Source organism: Lontra canadensis, unplaced genomic scaffold (assembly GCF_010015895.1).
Source record: "Lontra canadensis isolate GAN:19392208 unplaced genomic scaffold, GSC_riverotter_1.0 scaffold43, whole genome shotgun sequence".
Classification (NCBI taxonomy): Eukaryota; Metazoa; Chordata; class Mammalia; order Carnivora; family Mustelidae; genus Lontra; species Lontra canadensis.
In genome coordinates this window covers 3559787-3583647 of record NW_022631037.1, presented here as the reverse complement: position 1 = coordinate 3583647, position 23861 = coordinate 3559787, and the positions used below count along the sequence as shown (strand labels likewise).

General features: G+C 38.8%; 1 protein-coding gene across 2 annotated transcripts in view; it reads right to left on the bottom strand.

Annotated features, from left to right (window-relative positions):
• The window catches only part of RNF43 (ring finger protein 43), a 63912-nt gene extending 40982 nt beyond the window's left edge, over positions 1–22930 (bottom strand). The window contains exons 1-2 of one of the 2 annotated variants that reach the window (XM_032871953.1): positions 22290–22930; positions 20578–21453 (exon numbers count right to left, since the gene is read on the bottom strand). In XM_032871953.1, the coding sequence (XP_032727844.1) occupies positions 20578–20829 (252 nt within the window). In that variant the 5' untranslated portion in view covers positions 20830–21453; positions 22290–22930. Of the gene's footprint in view, positions 1–20577 lie in introns of both variants that reach the window. The other variant, XM_032871952.1, reaches the window with a different exon arrangement.
• Between the last annotated feature and the right edge of the window lie 931 nt (positions 22931–23861).

The window sequence follows — 23861 nt, the reverse complement described above, 5'->3', positions numbered from 1 at the left end:
CATGACTCAGTGATTTCTTTCTTTCTTTCTTTTTTTTAATGTATTTGAGAGAGAATGAGTGAGAGAGAGCATGAGAGAGGAGAAGGTCAGAGGGAGAAGGAGACTCCCCAAGGAGCTGGGAGCCCGATGCGGGACTCGATCCTGGAAGTCCGGGATCATGACCTGAGCCGAAGGCAGTTGCTCAACCAACTGAGCCACCCAGGCACCCTGACTCAGTGATTTCTGATCAGAGCTCTGGACCCCTGGTAAGATGCATCCAAACCTATTATCAGATCAATAGCATGAAGTTACTCCTTCTTTATGAAAGACCGTTTATTACTGTACACACTTGAACTGCTAGAAGATATTCACACCTCCCTGACAAGTAAACCTCTGATGACAATGAAATCAGAAAGCTATAAAACACAAAAATCTGAGAAACATTCTTTTGGTAGGAAGATCATGTAACTTAGTCCCTCACCATAAAGATCAAGTATTAAACAAACTCAAGAAGAAAAAAAAGAAAAGAAAAAAAAAAGACCGGTTCTGCCGCTTGAGAAAAGAAAAGAAATGTGGTTTCTCCAGCTAAAAGTTTTCTAGATGATGCAGGAACTGACGCTTAGAAACTACTCTCTAAATAAACTGCAAAGGGATGACTATAAACATTTCATCAACATATTACAATAAAATTCTCTAGGAAGCTGCTTTCCCATTAAGGATAGAGAAAACCACAGATGCTGTGATTTCAGTTCTTCTCTTTCATTTGATGTATTTTGCAATTTTCTCTAAAATCTAAGCTTTTATTTGATAGGGAGGAAAAAAGGATCTCTTCTGAGGGAAGACACAGCTGTCAGCACGTAACTTGTCGTGCAGTCGCCTGTTAACATGGCCTGCGGAACACTGTCTCCAGATGAAAAAAGCAGCAACACACCAGCTTATTCAACAGAATTATGAGTGAACATGTACAGTGAATCTGGTGCACTACATGACATGCCAAGGAACAGGCCAGGTCATCAAAATCCCAACCTAAATAAGACCAATATGACATGGAGGATACAAAAGTGATAGCAAAATTTCACAGCAATTAGAGACTTTTGACAGTGAGCACAGATTTTTTTTTTTAAATGACCCCCAAAATGAAAATGAGAGAAACATCATAGAAGGACCATTATGTCGGTTAGAAAAAAAAATAATAATTTTTTTTTTTTTTTAAAGAGTGGGGAGGGAAAGAGGAAGAAGGAGAGAGAGAGAATCTTAAGCAACCACAACCCAAGAGCATAACCTGGGCTGAAATCAAGAGTCAGGATTCTTAACTGACTGAGCCATCATGGTAAAAATTCCTAAGGAGAGAGGCAGTCTACACAATCAGGGAGAGATGAGCGAGCAGAAGTTAACAAGAGAGAAGAAAGCCAGCTCCAACACACTGAATCTGAATCAAGCCTGAAACAGAGCAAAAGACATCAGTTTGAGGTTAGAATTGATCGTCTTCTGCTAAGTAAATTTAACTGAAATTATGGGTGGAAGAGCGAGTGTCAGGGAAAAGAACACGGGGGAGGGGGATGTCTTAAGGTTCTCCATTTTGCCTCTGACTATCCTTTCTCTCAACAGGCAAAATTTCAAAAGCCAGATAAATAATTTGGCTTTAGGGTCTCAAAAGGCAACTATTTCCGGAGACTGGTCCACAGTTTGCATAGAGGAGTACCTTCCCTTAAAGGATGGAAAAATAAGTATTTAGAATATGTACATATAGTCTATATTCCATATATGTGTTCTATGTATACTGTGAATATATATTCTATATATAGCATATACAATGTTATTTATATCTAATATATATTATTCATTATAATCTAAACCCTCATTTTCAATCCTTCATGTGTCTACAAATACGTATTATTACCATTATTAGTAGTTTCAGGGTGGTTGCTTTTGCTAAACATGATGGTAATTTCAAATACTTTTTTATAGTGGTTGGCCTAATGTATTCCATCCTCCTATCTGATTTCCTATAGACTCTCTCTGGTTCTGATGAATATTTTCCACTTTTTTTTTCTTACTTTACCGTTCTTTGGTAAAAGCTAAGCTTAGAAGTACACAAATCTGTGTGTGTAGAGATGCAAATATTGAGGTGGGGATTAAAACTCAACTCACTGAAAAGCTAGAGGGGAAAATATATGTGTGTATACAAGCAAACTTTATTGTAGAATAACCATTTAAAATCTAAAACAAATAAACAACTCATCAGCGAGGGTTGCCTTTTCTTTTTTTTTTTTTTAATGGAACATGTAGCAACCCCACAAACTCAAAAGGACCAACAGCATTAAAAAAAGAAATTGAGCATTAATTCTACTCAATTCTTAAATATACCTGCCAATCAGGGAAGAAGATATTTTGATTAGCACAAGTCCTTGAGTACAGAAGGCACAAAATAAAAGTCTGTGATTTATTTAGCTAGCTAAGGACCAGAAGGAAGTCTTTTAAAATTTAATCTGTACCATAGAAAGCCTTTCTAAAATGTACTGCTACATTTTCCTGCCTCAATACATTATAACTGAACATATTTAGCCTTTATTTGGTATCTTTGGTATAAGGACATCATTATGATCATTTTTGGCATGAAATAATTTACATTCTGAAGTACAGGAGATTGACTGAATTTATTATGGCGCTCCTAGGGAGTTCCTATAATATTTGTTTTTTAGATCCTTTATATCTGCTTCTTCCTTTTAATTTATCTCTAACTCATAAATGGAACATGGATGGATATCCCAAGTTATTTGGTATTTATTTGAGCTGGTGAAAATTTTCCTATAAAACTCGGGAAAGAATAGAATTGGAAATAAAAACTCAAGTGATCAGATATTAAACTACACTTGCCACCAAGATTACCACCAAGATTACCAGACTTGAACAATAAAGGTATCCAAAGACAGAAACCTGAACTATTTTTTTTCAAAGATTTTTATTTATTTGAGAGAGAGAGAGTGTGAAAGCACCTGCGAATCAGAGGGAGGGGCAGGGGGAAAAGCAGACTCCTCACTGAGCAGGAAGCCTGATATGGGGCTCCATCCCAGGACCCTGAGATCATGACTGAGACAAAGGCAGACACTTACCCGACTGGGCCACCCAGGTGCCCCTGAACTATATACTTTAAACACATTTTGAGACATTCCACCCATAGAAATGGAGGCTAGCAGACATTTCATTCTTAACACCCTATTACTTAGCATCTCAAGACTTTGTCCAACAGTGTCAATAAACGTATAAAGATATCAAGAGGCAAAGGTCAAAAAAGAAATCATAAACATCAAAAAAGCCCGCTGGAAGTGACCCAAAACATCACATGCTGGGCTTTCCTTTTTAATGATAATAACAATGATACTGAGTGTTTATCCATGCCTTTATTTCAAAGAGCTTCAAATGCTTTGCAGACATCTCTCACTAATCTCTATTAGGCCTTGGGAAGAAAAAAGATTTCCTCAAGAAATACCTTTAGAGAAGGACTCTTCCCAAAACCAATACAAGAGAAAACATTAGCCCCTTCTATCTTCCCCACGTACATTTGTCTCCTGGCTCCCACTATGTCACACTGTGATTGAAATGGATTATAATACCATGCAAGCGTTGAAAGGGTAATAACGGCAATTCAGTTTGTTTCTAAAAGAGTTATAAGCTATGTGTGTTTAATCACAACAAGGAACGGGTAAGTAGAAAAGATGAGAAAACCCATAATTACCTTTATCCCATTATTTACCTGTTTGGGGGAGAGACTTCAAACAGGTAAAGTTACAGTGTGGAATACAGATTTTTTCCATACTGCACAAATTAGTCTCTGAGATGCCTCAAAGGATATCTTTACCTAAAAATGACTTCTGGGCTACCAATATGGGATAGGTGCTATGACTGAAACTGCTTTTTTCAATTTTTTTAAAAGAATTTATTTATTTATTTGACAAAGATCACAAGCACGCAGAGGCAGGCAGAGAGAGGGGGAAGCAGGCTCCCAACGGAGCAGAGAGCCCGATGCTGGGGCCGATCCCAGGATCCCAAGACCACCACCCGAGCCGAAGGCAGAGGCCCAACCCATTGAGCCACCCAGGCGCCCCTCTCATTTTGATTTAATACTTCTCAGATGGGGAACTCGGAGTCTCAGGGGCTTGTGAGGTAATTTCCAAGCAGGCTAGAGAAACTTATCTGCTGAGCTTCAAAGAACAACATGTTGGGACCAGCACAGCGCTAGTATAATGAACTGTGTAAATAAGTTCCCTTCACAGTCCTGAATGCCTTTCCTTCTATCCCTTAGAATGCAGCTGCAAAGCTACACAGGAAGGTGAGAGCTTCTGCATTCTGAGCCACTGTTTCAGGGCAACAGCAATTAAAAGAATACTCCAAAATTTCAAAAAGGGAAAATGTAAGAGGGATAGGTAATATGGTTCTAGGATCCCTCTGACTCTTGAGTAGTAAAAACTGAGGAAAGTAGCTCTTTTGTGTTGTGTCAGTAATCACCTCATTGATCCTGGAAAGAAGCTAATGGGCTCACCAGAATAGACCAGTAACATGTACAAAGGTCCAGGGAGGGCAAGTGATTCACCGTGGCACAAGCAAGGCAGAAACAGAACTTCAGTTCTGACCCTAGGACCCACATGCCATTAGTCATTCTCTAAACCATTAAGGCTACCTGTTAGTACAGTATGGTAACATTTCATCTGCCCTTTGGCCCACAAAATTTTGACTCTAAAGCATTGTCTTTTTAGCTACATTAAAAAACAGAAATAGTCTTATTCTTGCGTATTTTAGGATAATGCCAAATTGAATTAAAATAGCTTAACTGAGCTTAAATCAATAACCCTCAAACTTAATATTTCTTACAGTAATTAGGTGAATGAGAAAGAGCTCAAATCTAATTACTTATTAATAATAACAATACCTTAACATTTGCAATTTCAAAGATAATTCTCATTTCATTTCAGGTTGGCAGACTATTACTATTATCGCCATTTTATTTTATTTTTTAGAAGATTTATTTATTTATTTGAGAGAAAATAAGCGTGAGTAGGGGTGTGGGGCAGAGGAAAAGGGGAAAAGAGAGGGAGAGAAGGAGACTCCACTCTGAGCACAGAGCCCAGGATAGGGTTCAGTCTCACGACCCTGAGATCATGACCTGAGCCAAAATCAAGACTTGGATGTTTAACCAACTGAGCCATCTAGGCACCTATTATCCTCATTTTACTCATGAGGACACAAGGCTCAAAAGAAGTTAAGGATTTTTCCTCAAGGATCAGAGCTGAGATTAAAACACAAGACTACTTTCTACTGAGTAGCTCAGTAGATAAAGCATCAGACTCTTGGTTTTGGCTCAGGTGGTGATCTCAGAGTTGTGATCTCACAGTGATGAGATCAAGCCTGATGTTGGGCTCACAATGGGCCCCACGTTGTGACTCAGTGTGGAGTCTGCTTAAGTGTCTCTCTCCCTCTCCCTCTTCATCCCCATCTCTGTGCACCCACACTCTCTCTCTCTAAAATAAATAAATGGTTACAAAAAACAAAACACAAGACTACTGAGAGCTCTGTTCACTGAAGGATGTTGTCACTCATTTTAAAACACACTTTATGCCTTATTATTATATCATTATATGGGAATACTGTGTAAAGAGCACAATTTGGTGAGCATATTATTTTCAATGATCTGATTGGTGACAGAAATTATGTTCTTAGGCCAGAAGGCCTCTAGTCATACATCAAGTTAGGACACAATGAAGTAACTCTGCCCTAAGGGAACCCAAGGTACACTCTGATAACTCAAAAGGAAAACGTCCTCATCAAGGAAGTTAGATAGCCTCCAAAACAATCGCTTAATCAGAGTATGTTCAACTGGTGACCCACAGGGTAGCATATATTTCTGGGAAATGGAAGAGGCAGGGAGAAATGGTAGCGTCTTCTCGTGGAAAACACTACACGGTGTTCTGACTTTGGAGATAATGTTCCTGATCTCTTTTAAGTAGATCCTATTCTCCTTCATGCTTTTCTAAATAATAAATTACCAAGCGATCCATCATCCTTGGTAGATTCTGACCAAAAAATCTTGAAAACCAGTGAACCAGAAAGCTACATCTCCTCCATTTGATAAATAGTAAAATAATCATTGAATATAATGCAAAAGAATACCTTAGAAGTCAACGGAGAACCAGTACTCGTTCTCCTGAAATTGGGACACCCATGTTTTGGGGTGTATGCTATGGGTGTAAACTATGGTTTCTGAGTAGAGTTTGGCTACAGGAGAAAAATTAGATCTTCTGGCAGCACTTATAAGGCAGGTGCAGTCATAAAGAACTTGACTTTTGATTCCATTGTCTCTGCCAGGACAGGTGGTTTGGTAGAAGCATGGAATCCTGCCAGATAGGCTCCAACTCAAACTTCCCTTTAGAAAACAAAACAATAAAAATGGAAACAAAATGCCAAGTCCTGTTCCACGCCTTTAAGATTGATATTGCTGGAAAAAACTAGGGCATTTCATGTAATGTTATTAATTTGGTTCAAGTACACATCAACTCAGGAGAAATAAGATCACGATAATGAACGGTTGGTTGCAGGTTAGGCCCTTCCCTTACAGTTCAATTCCCTACTCCCCTTTATAAACTTTTAAAAGGGACATTCTTAAATTTCAGTGAATTTACCCATATACTCTTAGTATAAAAAAAACAAAACAAAACAAAACAAAAACCCAAAGTGTAATCATATACCTGCATAGGAGTAACATAGGCAAGTTAATTTGACACTGCTGAGCAGAGTAAAAACCTCTGGCAAATCCTGTCTAGCCCGCACATTCTGACTTACTTTCCTAGTACAAACTCGTGCTCTTAAAATTTTGTGAGAATGGTCAGTTGAGGATTCCTTCAAAGTAACTGTCTTTTCTCTAAAAACCTAGGGCATATTAGTTTAGAGCAGAGTAAAAATATAAAGGATTGTTTTTGGTGGCAAAGATAGACAACTGACATTTCTACCAGGTTTGTCTTCGGGGCAAGCCTTTGTGATTGATGATGTAGGCTCCCAACCACAACGACACCACAAGAAGGCAGTGAGGAAGAGTGCTCAAAGAATCCTTGTGGGGGCAATGGAGCGGCCACTATTGGAAACTGTGAGCGTTTTTGGTGTTCCTGGAATTCTATTTCCAACCACGGCTTTGTGGTTGCAGTGAAGGGACAGAAGAGATTGGACATCTCCTGGACCAAATAGTCTCTTCTGTTCATAACCACAGAGCCAAAATTAAAATAACAAGAAAATACTTTGTCCAGGGCATAACTCCGCCTCAATCTGTCCTATCCATCACTTTATTTTTTCTAATTCTTGTTTTTGTTGTTGTTAATCTCCTTGAGGAAGGAAAGTCAGATAATGCATAAATGGATCCCAGAAAAGCTTGGAAAAATTCACGGATTCAGAGGATATTTAAGAAGGAGCCATAATCTCTTAGAACAACGGCCAATAAATGTCCCAACTGCAAGAACCAAAATATTAATCATTGTTCTGATCCAGAAAATGATATCTTAAAGTTGCAGTGTTTATTCTCCGTGAACAATAAATGGTCTATTCAGGCCCCAGAGATGAGGCTGTGAAGCTAGTACTTAGCATGGTTGTGCCTCTTTAAGCCTGAGTCAATCAAACAGTTTAAATCCAGAAGTAAGTTCCTCCTTCATTTACCTGCCAAGACCTGAGTTCAGGCCCTCAGGGTGCTGAGGTTTTCCTTTGTGAGAGAAAATGACATCATCCACACCTTGGAGACAGCAGGGAATGCAGGGAATGTGGCTCCCGACATTGGTGAGATCATCAACAGCCCTGGGAGAAACCCCAAATTCCCCAAAAGTTGAAGTACTGAAGGTTAAAAAAGATTTTTGGTTGTTTCAAGTTGACCTCATGTTTCCCCATATCAGGTTTGAAAGGGGCAGGTAGGGTAATGGTCCCTCTTCCAGTAAGAACCTCAAGAACCAAACATACAGGAATTAAGTCCAGATAGAGCTATCCTTCTCATTTGTAGCTAGCTTATTGGGGTACATCCAACCAAGGAGAAATACACACTTAAGTTCTACTAGGTTCTTTCCCAACTCTGAGATGAGTATATTCTTTAGGGGGACTTACTAATGTTGCGAGTTTGCATTCAAAATAAATTCTAGGCACTCACATAATCCCCCAGTCTCCTCCAAACTTTCTTTGATGTCCAACAACTAAGGACAAGGATCTTTGATTATAAAACAATTTCTTTGGTTGGAAGAAAATTCTTTGCAGGGCGTGAACAGCAGGAGAAAGAAAAGATTTTTCTGAAGTGCAAACTAGTTGGAAACCCCCTGGGGAAAGAATCGGATTCCCTGTCTTTGAGAGGACCGGGCCTGCCCGTACAGGCTGCCCCTGCTGCAGGCCTGTAAGAAGGCGCTTTTGTGTCTACTGGATGGCCCTCAGCAACAGCACGGCAGCCCTTCTCTTTTTTTTTGCCAGGGGAAGTTTTCCAACTCTGGGGGATATACAATGCAGAAAGTCACGGTTTAATAACAAGGCATAGTTACTAGTCAGATGGCCCCATTTCCACTCCTCCCAGATGCCTCCAGATGCTTATAGACCAGAGCTCTATCCCTTAGCGCCACACATGAACACCTACCAGCTGCTCTGAAATCCTTATTTCTAGTGTAATTATTCAGCTTCTCTTTGATAATTCAACTTCACAAAGTATTTTAGAATCAGACACATCATCCTTTTACTGTATGGCCAGACTGGCTCTAGGTTATCTACGGCTTTGCCAAGCTTTTCCAAAGGTTCAGATTCACTTAGATGTAGGCTCATGATTGAAGTCGGTGTGGTTTGGTCACTGAGACACCTCAACGAAGAATTTAGAATAAGGGTCCTCCAGCCACTGCAGATATTTTAAAATATGTATCTCCAGAGAAAAACTCATTTTTGTGTGCTTTAACTGAATGTAAAGACAGTACAGGACAAGGAGACTGGGAGTGCCCTTGACTCTGATGCTTCATTTTGCTAACAATTTGTTGTGTGACTTTAAGGAATTTGGTCAGATTTTTTGTACTACTTACCAAATACATTTTATCTCAAGGAAAAGAAATAAATAAGTTACATGTTACATGTCACTTTGTAATAAGTCTGTTTCTAGTCTTATTTCTAGAAATAAATAAGTTACAAAGTTACATGTCACTTTGTAGTAAGTCTGTTTCTAGGGTAAACATAAACTAGAGCTAGAAAGGATCTTAAAGATTTTTTTTTTAAGATTTTATTTACTTATTTGAGAGAGAGAGAGGGAGAGAGAAGAGAGAGAAAGTGCTCATGAGCAGAGGGAGGGGCAAAGGGAGAGGGAGAGCAGGATCCCCTGCTGAGCAGGGAGCCTGATGCGGGGCTCAATTCCAGGACCCCAAGATCATGACCTGAGCCAAAGGCAGGCGCGTGACTGACTGAACTACCCAGGTGCCCCAGGATCTTCAGATTATTTAGTTACCCTACCAAATGTACCCCAACAGATGATAGGTTATGTGACTTACTCTTACTTCTTAAATGGTCATAAGGCACCTATGGACTTTTCATATACCCAAAGGGGACAACTAAATTCCACATGATCTCTAATGGTGATAAAAATATATGATGTATAACCATATGGTTTACTAACTTCAGAGCAGTAATAGCTTACTGTTGTTATCACAGCAGACATGTACAATTTTCTAGAGTTCATGTCCATCTCCTTCATACTTTACTAAAGTCACAACACATTTAAGAGAATGGAAATAGGGGCGCCTGGGTGGCTCAGTGGGTTAAAGCCACTGCCTTCGGCTCAGGTCATGATCTCAGGGCCCTGGGATGGAGCCCCACATTGGGCTCTCTGCTCTGTGGGGAGCCTGCTTCCCCCCCCCCGCCCCCACCTATTTGTGATCTCTGTCAAATAAATAAATAAATAAATAAGAGAATGGAAATAACAGATATGGATGACTACTCAGTAATTTTTGAATACATTGGTATTAGAAACAAATTTTGCTGAATAGGGATGATATTCAAATAGTATTCACCTTCTACATAGTCTTAGTATTTATTTCTTCTTTTATGCAGTTTGTAAAGAATTAAAACTGAGCTACTAAGATTCTCAATTCAAACAGATCTCCTAATATGCTGAATTCTGTTTAAAGCTATATTTTCTGCTTTAATTTTACAACTTAATGGGAATTTCTTGTACCTTTTTTAAAAGTTTGCAATTTGAGAAGAAAACCATGGTGTTTATTTGAAATTCTAATGAAAATGCTACAGGGGTGCCTGGGTGGCTCAGTGGGTTAAGCCTTTGCCTTTGGTTCAGGTCATGATCTCAGGGTCCTGGGATCGAGCCCTGCGTCAGGCTCTCTGCTTACTGGGGAGCCTGCTTCCCCTCTCTTTCTGCCTGCCTCTCTGCCTACTTGTGATCTCTGTCTGTCAAATAAATAAATAAAATCTTAAAAAAAAAGGAAAGAAAATGCTACAAATGAGTTTTTATACATACAGGAATATTTATACAGGCAATATTATAGCCCATATTTAACTGACAACAGTGAACATTAGAAGGTATGACTGGCTTTGGCTGTCCTGCAGCTTGAAGCTACTTGCAGTTGCCTGGGTTAAAATCTTAATGGGCTTTTTTGTTTGTTTTTTCTTCAGTCCTAGGGGATGAAACAGAACTAGTACAGTCATTTGAAAGACTCCTGAGAGAATCAAACTCGCCATTCCAATGCATCCATGCCTACACCTCTTGCTTGGCATTTATCTCGTACTGTCTTCTGCTATTTTCCTCAGTAGGACTAGGCTAGGGTGCTGTTCTTCGTATTCCTTCTGGACCTGTCACAGCTGTCACAGCATTTGGCACACAGCAGGAGATCCACATTTTAAAACACCGAGAGACTTGGGTGCAGCCCCCAGTCTCGGTAAGATTCTTGGCATAGATTTCTTAAAAAGTCTCTCACGCTTTGAGGAGACAGTCCAGGCTATCTACAACAGAATATCAGCAGGGTACCTACAGCAGAATAAAAGACATACGCACCATGTAAAGTAATGCTAAGGTATGGCAAGGGATTTTTTTGTTGTTGTTTCTTCACTTATTTTAAAGTATGCCTTCTGGTTGACTAGGGATCAAAGAGGAAAGAGACCCTATGGCAATCTGTAATATCTTCTTACTGGAATGCTCCAGGGAAAAATCTCTGCCAACATCTGATTTTTAATCTCCCTGCAATGACCCCAAAAAAGTTTAAAATAAATACGGTTTGCTAAAAATGCTGGCCAGTAAGATATGGCAGTAGATGGGCAGCTCTTTGGCAAGATACTAATCTCTCTATTTCTTCATCTGTAAAATGAAATGATTGGATTAGGTGTTTTTTCTAGCTTGAAATTTGATGATTATATTTTACAAGTGGAAGAGCCTGCCCTGTATTTTACCGTAGGTATGGAAAACTGAATAGGCTTTAATTCTAGTATAAGTGCAATAAAGTCCCTCACAAAGTTTTAAAACATCTTGGCCACAGAACTGTAAATTCAGATACCAACATGGTTCCAAGCAGAAATTACAAAAGTGAAAGAACCTGAAGCCTGAATTACATAAAAGATTTTTCTTTTCTTTCTGGACAAAATGGTTTAGGGAAAAAAGAATGGGACTCCATAATCAATTTTTAGGAAGGAGCAAGATCAATAGGCATAAAACATAAAGCCTGCAGTCTCATCCAAATTATTCTACAGAAATAACAACAGCAATAGTATTTTCCAATTATCATATATTTATATATGCATAATAGTACCCTTTTGATATATAAGCACACATAAAATTGGTAGGCACATGATAACTGAATATACTTCTTAAATTACTGTTGTATTATGGTTGCTTTCCATCATAACACAAGTATCCTAGATTTAAAAAAAAACGAACAGCGGTCTTGAAGATAGTTATGTTGCCATCTTGAACAACTACCACCACTTCAAATCCCAGGGATCAGAATTTCTTAATAAACTAATTTCCTGTCTCCAAGAAAAATATGTGCCTGTGTTTATAACTCTCAAAAAAATTCTAACTTAAAGGGCACCTGGGTGGCTCAGTGGGTTAAGCCTCTGCCTTCGGCTCAGGTCATGATCTCAGGGTCTTGGGATTGAGCCCCGCATCGGGCTCTCTGCTCAGCAGGGAGCCTGCTTCCTCCCCCACCCCCCCCCACCCCTGCCTGCTGCTCTGCCTACTTGTAATCTCTCTCTCTCTCTGTTAAATAAATAAATTAAATCTTAAAAAAAAACCCTCTAATTAAGTCACTTTGATTAATTTGGTGTTTCTTAATTTGCATATTAAACACAAATTCTAATATGTTAAAAAGTATCAAACAAAACAAAATTTATTCATGAGCTGTACTGTTTAGAACCCACATCAAAATTAGAGTAGCTAAAGTAGCTTATCTGATATTTTAAAAAACAAACAAGCAAGCAACAATAAACTTTTTCTTTTTAAAGATACAAAGTTTTCCATTATAGCAAATAGAAATTTAAGGGCCCAAGGAATTCTACTCTAGGGAAAGCAGTAGAGAGTAAAGGATAGAAATTAAAAAAAAAAATAGAAAGTAACCAAAGTTAGTTTCACAGCCTCTGTTTTTTGAATTTAGTAATCAGACAGACACATATTGTTCTACTTATATCGAAACAAATTAGTAAAATATCCTTTATTCTTATGGACCTTTCAGTAACAACACCATAATGAAAGGGTTGTAAGCATTTCTTGAATTGATGCAGTTCCACTTAATATTTGGAGAGGACAATTCCTTTGCTAAATCGACATAAGAAGATCCTTCTCATATACCAATTTTAACATCTGAGGTCATCTTTGGTCAAGACAACCTTCTTATAACTGAATCATAATATTGTGTCTATTTGACTTCAAATAATATATACAAACTTTTTTTTTTTTGATACTTTATTTATTTTAGAGAGAGAGGGTGTGCATGAACAGGGGGAGGGACAGGGAAAGGAACAAGCAGACTCTAGGCTGAGCACAGAGCCCGACAGGGGATCAATCCCAGAACCCCGATCCCACCACCCAAAATCAAATCAAGAGTTGGCTGCCCAATTAACTGAGCCACCAAGGCACTCCTATACAATTACTTGATACTTACTTAATACTTTTCAAATTAAGTAAGCTGAGGGTAGATTCGGTTTGAGAATTTGGTATTGTTTCTTGAAATAACTGGGATTCTTCTAGGATAGCAGGCATTAGTCTGGAGTCCTTAGATCCCTGTATCTCAAAGACTCTCTCAATTCACTGAGATTTTATGCAAAATTGTATTTTAAATGCATGTGGTCAGCAACTTTTCTCAAATCCTCAAAGGAGTCTGTGACACCAAAAAAGGATTAAAAATCACTGTGTTGGGACACCTGGTTGGCTCAGTCGGTTAAGCGTCTGTCTTCGACCCAGGTCATGATCTCAGGATCCTGGGATCAAGTCCCACATCGGGCTCTCTGCTCAGTGGGGAGTCTTCTTCTCCCTCTCACTCTCCCTCTGTGCTTTCTTTTTCTCTCTCTCAAATAAATAAATAGTATCTTTAAAAAAAAAAAAAACACTGTGTTAGGGTATCTTAAAACCAGAATTAGGAATCACAAGCTTAAGGACTAAGAAGGTGAGGTCCTTTAGAAATGCGCCAATAGGGGTGCCTGGGTGGCTCAGTGGGTTAAAGCCTCTGCCTTCGGCTCAGGTCATGATCTCAGGGTCCTGGGATCAAGCCCAGCATTGGGCTCTCTGCTCAGCAGGGAGCCTGCTTCCTCTCTCTCTGCCTGCCTCTCTGCCTACTTGTGATCTGTCTGTCAAATAAATAAATAAAATCTTTAAAAAAAATGTGCCAGTATCTTAAAATCACAGATTTAAAGTAGTACCCCAATAAATCTTTCCTCGAAAATCAGAATTTCCTAAAAAGCGGAGGCTGAGCTATCTATTAAACCAAATAAATGCTGTGTAAAGAAGCACCTCAAATATATTGATTATAGCCATGTTTACAATTTAGAAGCAGCAATCAAGGAGATGCTATGCTGTCCATAAGTCAGAGGAATAAAGGAATAGAGCAAGTCCTATCAAACCCAAAGCACTCAAAATAATTGACCTCATAGTATACTTAGAAATGTGAATGACATAAATAAATCTGTTTCATCCTAAAGTTATCTCCCAGCTATTAGAGTTACTCAGCACCACCATCATGTTCCTTACATTTATTCAATAAATAGTTATTGCGTACCTATTACGTCTGAGGCACTAAGTACACAAAGGCACTGCTCCCAAGAATACATCTCTGAACTAAGGAGACAAAAAGTTCCTACTTTCACAGAGCTCATATTCCACTGAGAGGACAGAGACGAGTACAGAAGTAAAATATTACCGTGTTACATGGCAATGTTTATAAAGAAAAACAAAGCAGGGATGGAGAATATGAGCCCAGGAGGGCATAGGAAGAGCCCTTCAGAATAGGACAGTCTAAGAAGGCCTCACTGAGAAGATATATTTGATTCTTGGGGGTGACACCTGAGAGATTACAAGAAGAAAATACCTGGGGTATTAACTGGAACTAACACGTGGAAAGGCCCTGAGGTGGGGGTATGCCCAGCTTACCTGAAGGATGACAAGTCCTTAGTCAGAGTGACTAAGGCAGAGTGAGGGGAGAGTAAGTAAAAGGTCAGGGCACCAGGCAGATCCTGATGGACCTTATAGGTTGTTAGAAAGACTTTGGCTTTTGCCCCAATAATAGTATGGAAAAGAACAATGAATGAAGATCAGAGCACGGGCTCTTAAGGCTTTTTGAGACATAAAGTTGGTAAACCACTTCACCAACAGTTTTTTAGCTGAATCATCATGCTGAGCAACACAGGCCCAAATAGAGTAGATATCTCAGCCTTGGACAATATTTTAGCTTTTTGGAATTTCCACTCTGTAGAACTGATCCCAAAGAGATCTACATCCTTGGAAACCTTAAAAATTGGATTACTAATCTATCTCCTGCAAAGCAGTTTGGGTCCATCTATGTGCAACTTTGTTCTTGTATAATTTATTTGCTTTCTCACCCCCATTAGGTTTCCTTTTCTGTAAAATGGAGTAAATATCACTTGTTCTTCTTTGGCTTGCGGGTATCTGTGAATCATTTTAAACTTCTTGGAAGAAAACTACTATGTAAATTCAATGGAACATCATTACCACACTCTTCTCTAACAATACCCTGCTTTACCAATGCTGGTTCCTAATAGGACATTTACAATAGTACAGTGCTCATTTATAACATCTTTTTCCTCTACTGTACTTAGCAATTTGAAGGGAATAAGAGGGGGGCAAAAGGCAAAGAAAGATCCAACACTTTCCAGTGAATAAAATGTAAAAGCCCTTCTATTAAAAACAAAAACAAACAGGGGAGCCTGCGTTGGTCAGTTAGGCATCTGACTCTTGATCTCAGCCCAGGTCTTGATCTCAGGGTCATGAGTTCAAGCCCTGGACTGGGCTCTACACCTGGCATGGAGCTACTTAAAAAAACAAAAAGAAAAAGAAAAACCAGGAGCCCCAGAAATGTATTTAATATTGTGTAAAAAGTAATTGTGGCTGGGCACCTGTGTGACATGGTTGGTTAAACATCCAACTCTTGGTTTCAGCTCAGCTCATGAGCTCAGGGTCATGAGATTAAGCCCTGCATGGAGCCCCACATCGAGCCCCACATTAGGCTCCCTGCTCATCACAGAGTCAACTTGGGAATCTCTCTCCCTCTCCCACTCCCCAATCCCCTGCTCATACTCTCTCACAAATAAATAATTTAAAAAAAATAAACTATGGCTAACTTTTACATAAAGAAAATTATAACACACACAAACTCTTTACTATAAAAACCAAGGAAATGTCTACCCCCAGAATCAGCTAAATAAACATTAAATAGCCTCACAGGTGTAATAGCAGAGGTACAGCTCATTTATTGCCTCCTATTAACCACAGCAATTTATGGATTCAAATTTACAAAATATTTGCTGGATTTCCACATGAAATTAAGAACTATTACATATACAAATGTGTTTGATGGGTGCTTAAAAAAGAGATATCTTCTTAACTTGAAAAATTATCATTAAGCATATTCTGTAGCTTCCTTCTCTCCTCTGGGTGCCAGTCTTCTAACAACAAAGCCAAGTCAAGAGAGGCTCTGAGCTGGGACTGTAGAAGGCAAGCACCTAAGATTGTTAGTGCACACAGCGGAACTCCATCTGAGGGTGTACTTCTGACTCTGTTCCAAAGTCAATTATAAATTAATTGGATATTCTGCACCTCCATTAACATAAATAACTGAGGTTTGACTGTGCCTTGAATATTTATACTTCTTTTAAAATCTGTCTCAAAACAAAATCCCAAAACTTTGAAATCTCTGCTTCCAAGTAGCCCCAACTTGTGCAAAGTAACACATATGCTATTTCAAAATTTATGATGTCAGGTTCCTGTATTAGATAACCTACCATGGTCTGTTATAAAATGAAGAGAAAGGTAACAAAAGTTGTTACATAAAAAGGTAGATACTGACTAAATAAACATTCTGATGTACAAATACCTTTGCAAATGAAACACAAATGAGAGAAACAGAAGGAATACAGAGATCATTAGAAATTAGCAGGATATTGGGTATTCTGGGTCAACCTCAGAAAACAGTACTCATCATTTTCATGCCTTTTGAGTCTGGAAATAAATGAATCATTTATTCAGAGCCAACACTGGTGTTCTGTTGATCTGTGGCATTCTTTGATGTGCAGAATTTTAGAGCTGGAAAAGCCTGGGCTCTAGAGTTCAAGTTCCAACTATGCCACCTACTAGCCACATGACCTTGGCAGATAATAACACCTTGAGTCTCAGTTTCCTTATCTGTAAAATGTGAAGAATAGAAGTACTGTACTTTTCTCCCAAAGTTATTATGAGGAGGCAACAAACTAATACATGTAAAGTGAACAGCACACATTTGCAGTGCACTATTATATTTGAACCTCTGATTTTTATAGATGGGGAATCTAAAGCCTAGAGAGGTAAAAATCATCTTGTCCCAAATCACCCAACTATGTAGTGACAGAGTCAGAGCTGAAGTCCAGCCCCTTGAGTCGCAGTGTAGTCACTTAGACAACGATGACCTGCTAAAGCATTCTCTCTCTGGTTTTGGCCAAAGCTTTAATTATAAAGATTTCTCTCCCTCCTCAAATAATTCATTCCAGGCCCTGATTACAAATAAAGCAAAAAGGCCAAGATAGGACAGCTACGTGTTGACTAATAGGTAAGTTAAGGGGCAAGCAGAGACATTGCACAAGAGGGAATTTGTCCAGGAGGTGTTCACTGCTAGTGGCCCAATGCTAAACCACCAAGCTGCCACTGTAGGTCTGAAGCCTCGGGACAGTACATTCTAATCTGGATCATAACTTTATCCTAAAGTCTAAGAAAATCCAGGACAAACCACTGAGCAGGAAGAGTGTGACAGTCAAAGAACTGTTGACCTCTCCTGTGCTACGTTAACAATCCTCTTGCTCTTTTGCTTTGAGAAGAAGGATTGATTTCAAGTTGTCCTTCTGAGTGACATTTATAAATAGGGAAAAGGAATTGGAAAAGAAAATGGGGCTGTCATCATTTATAGAAGTGGTAACAACAATATTACTAGAAATAACAGAAACAAACCTTGACAAGAGGTAAATAAACCAGAAAACAGGACGGTTAGACAATGCATATGCTCTAGCACATTTTTCATCAACAATGGTATAAACCACGAGAAAAAAATATATATTCAGATGAAAAATAAAAACAGTAAGAAGTTATAACCACTATCATTTAGTGCTTTTTACCAGACGTAGACAAGGGATTAGGAGAACTGGAAAGTTTCCTTGACATGGATTAATTGAACAAAATGTAGAGAAATGTCAAATTTTCTGAAACTCTCTGGGAATTCCAGAAACCACAGCAAGGTTACTATTTATTTTTTAAGACACTAGTCTTGTACCTTTACGTTTCCTAGTGCAGAGCACCACCGATTTTACAAAGGCCTGACTACGTCTTTGGAGACAATCAAACTTAATAGGCAGCTAGAATAATTCATAGCAGAAGGATACACTGAATTATCTAAAATTCCTCAAGGCCAGCAGAGAAGACTGCCTTCAGATCTGCGGCACCGGGTACAGCTGTCTATCAAGCAAGCTGAAGAGCAGCAAAGCACGAATCTAGGAGATGCAAACTTCAGTTACAAGGAAGGCTTGGTTAACCACTGTCGTGTAAACCTGAGCTGCAGTGTAATCTGATAAGGACCAAACAGCATGGATTCTAGAAGTGTAAACCATGTGTTCCTAACACACTAGAGTTCTTTGAAAGAATTAATCGAATAGTAGATAAAGAAAAATTGGTGCATATCATCCAAAAGGTTGTTCTGTATTTTTAAAATAAAGTCTCTCTTAAGAAGTTATTAATTCAGTTACTATTGTGGATCAAAAATTGATTAACAGACAATAAACCAGGACCAATACTGAGAGTATCCAGCGCTTAATATTAGGCCAGTGTACAAATCTATTAATGATCTAAAAGAAGCTTATGTGAACAGAAAAAGTAAAGACTAAAAATTGCCAATAATGTAAACTACCCAATAAAAAAATACAAAAAGACTTGCTAAATAATAGATACAAAGTAAAGAAACAACATTTTTAAAAGTTAATAGCTAAAAAAAAAAAAAAAAAAAAAAGATTGGCAGGATTTACCAGAGTGAGAAAAGGTAGAATAAGCAAAGATATGATAAAGATTGGTAAAATAATGAATGGCAAAGAGAATGCCAGCTAGTCTCTGTTATTTACCTTTTCCTTTATGCATACACAGAGCCTTATGGTAACAGAAGACGACACAAAATAAAAGACACTATTTTATGCAGCATATAATTAACCCATTGAACATGCTGCCACAGGACATTAATAAGACACAGAGTATGGCTCCCAAAGACCTCAGAAATATCAAAATATGGTTTTGTAGTAAAATTACTTATGGAAAAAAATGAAAGTGGAGCATACACCTCATGCTTCAGGATATCAACAAGGCAGGCTCAGGAAGAAGGTTTCCTTTTCAGTTATAGTCAAAATGATTTGTGAGTTCAACTTTTAAATATTCCTAATTCCATCCTAGAACTCAGATTAAGTGAATAGACTCTTATCTAAAAATTCTTTTGCCATTTTTTCCAGATACATTCTTTTTGCCTGTTTATTTTTCTGAATAGCCAAGCCCTCCTTCATCTAATTCTTCTTCTACTTCACTTATCCCAGTTTCAAAATGTTGCCTAAAAAATGATCACAAAGAACCAAAAATCATATATGTAAAACTATATATTTGGAAGAGTTCTTTAATTTGTTAAATTTTCTCACCTTCTTTAAGTAGACAAAAATTGGAATTCATACAATCTTTCGTTCTGTTCATATCACACAATTAAAATCTGAGGCCGAATGCTGAAGTAAATCATATTTAATAACATCTTAACCTATGCACAAGAGCTACAGCAAGAAATGCCCTTTTATAAAGTGAATTTTAATCAATAAGGAATATAATTCTATGGAATAAGACACAAGAATGCCACAGTAAAAAAAAAAAAAAAATACAGCCCTTTGGGCTCATGTTCACCATGGGGAATGAGCAATTTGTCTACGAAAAGCTATGGCCCCAGTCAGTTCATAAATTCAATACAAAAAGGTAGGCTATGAATGAATTATAGACAAAATTCACAGCCTGAAAGCCTAAGAAACTGTGTCTGAAAAGCTTTGTGGGTCAGTGAAAAAAAAAAAACAAAAACATTAATTTTTTTTCAAAAATAAAATTATGTGTAGATAAGACCAAAGGAGGCAAGTTTATACCTTGTGTCCATTTTGTAATGCAATCCTCTCCATTTTGGGCTTAGCAATAGGGTGCCACACGTGGTATAAAGCCAGCATTCAAGTAGCATTCAAGCTTGACTGAATTTTAGAAGTGACACAGTGATCAAATATGCTCCAAGGACGTTCTAGAATTTCAGGGTGCTGCTGACCATTACAACCTCCTCACAAGTGCATGGTAACAGATGGTCACTAGACTTACTGTGGTGATCACTTTCTAATGCATACAATATGAAATTATTACATTGTACACATGAAACTAAATAATGTTATATACCAATTTTACTTCAATAAAAAAAAATCAACCTCTTTCGTGTTCACTTCGATTTTAAACAGGATATAAAGTACGATCCTCATGTCCATTAAATAGAAGTTCATATATTTAATCTACCAAAAAATAGTGTCCAGAACACATCACTTGCAAAGAATGGCCTTATTACGTGGATCTAAAGGGGCAATGTAATATCGGAGTTAAAAACAACCAGATGATCTTCTAAAATACGGAATTTTATGTGTTTCTTCTTTAGCATAAAACAAGATGTTTTAGAATGCCAATAAGGCAATATCTTTAAAAGAGGAAACAAACAGAAAACTAAACAGCAGAAGCTCTTGCATGGCATTTGGCTTGAGACACAAAAGAAGAAAGGCATAATTCGAACAGATGGAAAGTGAAATGTAATAAATTGTCCTTACCTGCATTAGTTTGCCTTCTGCTGGAGTTATTTCAGCAACACCAGCAAAAACGCCTTCCAAAGTGAGATTCAGTTTTCCTGTGGGGTCCATTTTCAAGGGGATCACTCTGATAATAGCTTTCTGCTCTGCTGATCTTTCCGACTCCACCGCTGCCGCCAGTACCAGTCCTGTGCGTCCAAAGCCTGCCTGCAGGGTAGCCATCAGCAGCCAGGGCCAGAGGGCAGCCAGCTGCAGCTGGTGGCCACCACTCATGCTACCAGCTGCAGCAATGCACTTCGGCCATACATACCGCTTCCGCCAACCAATTCCAAGTACAGCTTCTCAGATCCAGACAAATGGGGGAAAAGAGAATTGATGCTTCAGTTTCTGAAAGCCAAGTCGTAGTCTGGGCCCTTCCTTTCTCTAAAGTGTTTTCCCACAAACAGGTGGCTTTCCTGATCTGTCGGGGTGGACGGTGTCTTCAGCCCACGTCTGCGGCGGGTCTGTCATTTTCTCCCATCTTCACTAGGATTAGTAAAGAAACCACCACTTCTCTTCGGGATTTCCAACTTTCCTTGAGGTGAAATGTTACATTCTGAACATTTATTATGTCAGTTCGCGTGGTGCTGGTCTTCCATATGCATCAAGTTGCTGAACCACTAAACCCGACGTTAATGAACCAAACCAGGCAAAGGAAATAACGAAAGCCATGCATCGAAGGTGAGAGTGAAAAACGACAGCTCGGAAAATGAAGAGATGGTCCTTTTGAATCCACAAAATTTGTCAACAGCAAAAGACTAAAGATCACAGGGGAAAAAGGGTGTTTGTTTGTTTTTTTTAATGGAGAAGGAGAGGGTACAATACTTCAGGCCACACCTTGAGAGACGTCCAAAGATGCTACAACATGAATTCACAAAAGTTTCCACATTAAACTGTATTTGAGTGCAGCCAAAGTTCTAGGCCCGTGGAATTTATAATACTTTTCATGAAGTTAAAAATGCTATCATTTTTAATGTTCTACCTAAATTTGCCTACAAATTAGATGCTAATTTATATGTCTTCACAGAGTACAGGATAATCCTGAGTCTCACCACCTTTTCCAACTTTCACAATTAGAAGAGTATCTCGAAAGGTGAGCTTTCCAATTATTTTTCCCAGTTAAATGATGTTTCTATCTTTATTTTCCATTCTCTCTTAGGGATTCCAACTTTTATTCTCCTGCTTGAGAATGCCAAGCGCTTTGATTTCCCATGAGATGCTTTTAGAAACTACTTTCTTATCCAGATCTTATAATCTGTAATTTTCCACATTCTTAAGTAAAACAAAGAACTATTCCTAACACGTTTTCAAATTCCTCGAGGGGGTGGGGAATAAAAGATAGTGGGAGTAGAGAGGTGATTAGTCTACAGGCTCCAAGTAGAACTTCCTGAAAAAGTAAAAATGAGCCTGAGGAGAGTAGATCTGTGCTATTTCTAGGCACACTTGCGAATTTGGGTCTTTGTACAAACAAAACTTTAGTTCTAAGATATTAAAGTGTGCACCCTCAAGTAAATATAAATGCACTTCAACCATAAAGCCTGCCGTGTTCAGAGGTCAAGTTAAAAAAAATCTTATAAAGTCTTCGGAATAAGTGCTGAAAAGCCAAGCAATTGAACATGAACCTGTTACATAGATCCTTCTCTTTTGCTGAGGCAGAGGGAGAAAAATAAGAATTTCAAAAGAAATCTTCAAACCTGTTGCGCTGTCGGGCCCTCTGGAATCCACGGGGGTGAAAGAAATTCAATTATGCTTTTATAGGTCCTGCTCAAAAAAGGTTTCAACTGCTTAACCAAGTACAGCTCATTCTTCCACCTTCTCACTCTGCAACCAGACCAAGGGCCCCACACTGCAGGTAGGTGCCGAGAAATTCCGCAGCCTGAAAAAGTAATCCATGCAGGTCAAAGGCAAACATTTACTCCAGGCTTAGAGCTACTGTTCCCAAGAACTCTAAAAAGCACTTATAGAGGATCCAAAATCATTTCTGAAATCTCCTTTCTAACAAATGTTCTTTTTCTCCCCGAACAACATATAAAATGATCAAATCTTGAGAGAGAAAAGGAGCAAAGTAGCAAATACATCAGCAACAATTCACTACCAGGAACACAGAAAATCCCAGAGGGAGAAAGCAGTATCTCTGAATCACGGATGGGCTTGGAAAGTTCGGAAAGATTCGAGTGCTTCCCTTCCAGAAAGACAATTCTGGATCAACTCCCTAGAGGAGGAAGCCTGTGGTTTGTAATTGGTGTTCTAGCTCTGACTCCCTCCCCTGGGACTGCAATCACGCTCTCTACCTGCTGACACAAAGTGAGGGTGGAGCAGCTAGAGGCAACCCGCCCCTCCTCCTGGCTGGCTGGCTGGAGGGCAAGGGCTTGAGTGCGCGCACACTTACGGAGCCGGGCACGTTCTTTTGCTCTCTGCTCTCTCGGCTCCTCTACGCCCTCTATGGAGCCACAGCCAAACTGCATCCAGTTCAATGCTCTAACTTTGTCCTGGTAAGCAAGCTACCACATGTAAATCAAGTCCACTCACACATACATCTAAGCAGCTTCTGCAACCAGGAGAACATAAATGGTCATATGAAGAAATAAAGAGAATAAAATAGTGAAAACCCAGAACATGAAAGAGCAGACACAAGACTATGCAAGTAACAAGTTCAAAGGGGTTTCGTTTCTGCTCTTTTCGGGTTTTAGTGTCTAGAAAGGGCACAAGGCCAGGATGAAGTGATCCAGTGCTGTAGTCCTTATTGCTGTCTCATGTCTGCTACACCAGCAAGAACCCTGTCCATTTTACACATAGTTTTGCTTCAGCTTTTACGTATTTAAATTCAGCAGCTCTTTTCTAAACTGTGTCTGTATGGAGCTTTTTAGATCAGGCTGGTATCAGAGGTCTGGTACCTCTTACTTACTTCTCACGTCACTGGAGAGTGAAATAATACTGTGGATCACACCCATGCCCTCAATGTAAGATTGTGAGGAAGTCTGCCATCAACACAAGCAAAGGGGTAAAATATGTATGCTTCATAAGAAGTGTGTAGGCAAAAAGAAAACCAATTCTTGGCTAATTACCACAACCATGAACTCTACCCCTTTTAGTTACCTTGTCATGAGAATGCAAAAGTTTCTAATATATGTGTCTAAAATTTGAATTTTCAAATTTGCCAGATTATATTGGACTGTGTCCAGACATTTTATTTTTAACCTATTGCCAACAATCTCTCCAAACTGTACAAAAGTACAATGTGAACATGGTTAACATATTGAAGTGCA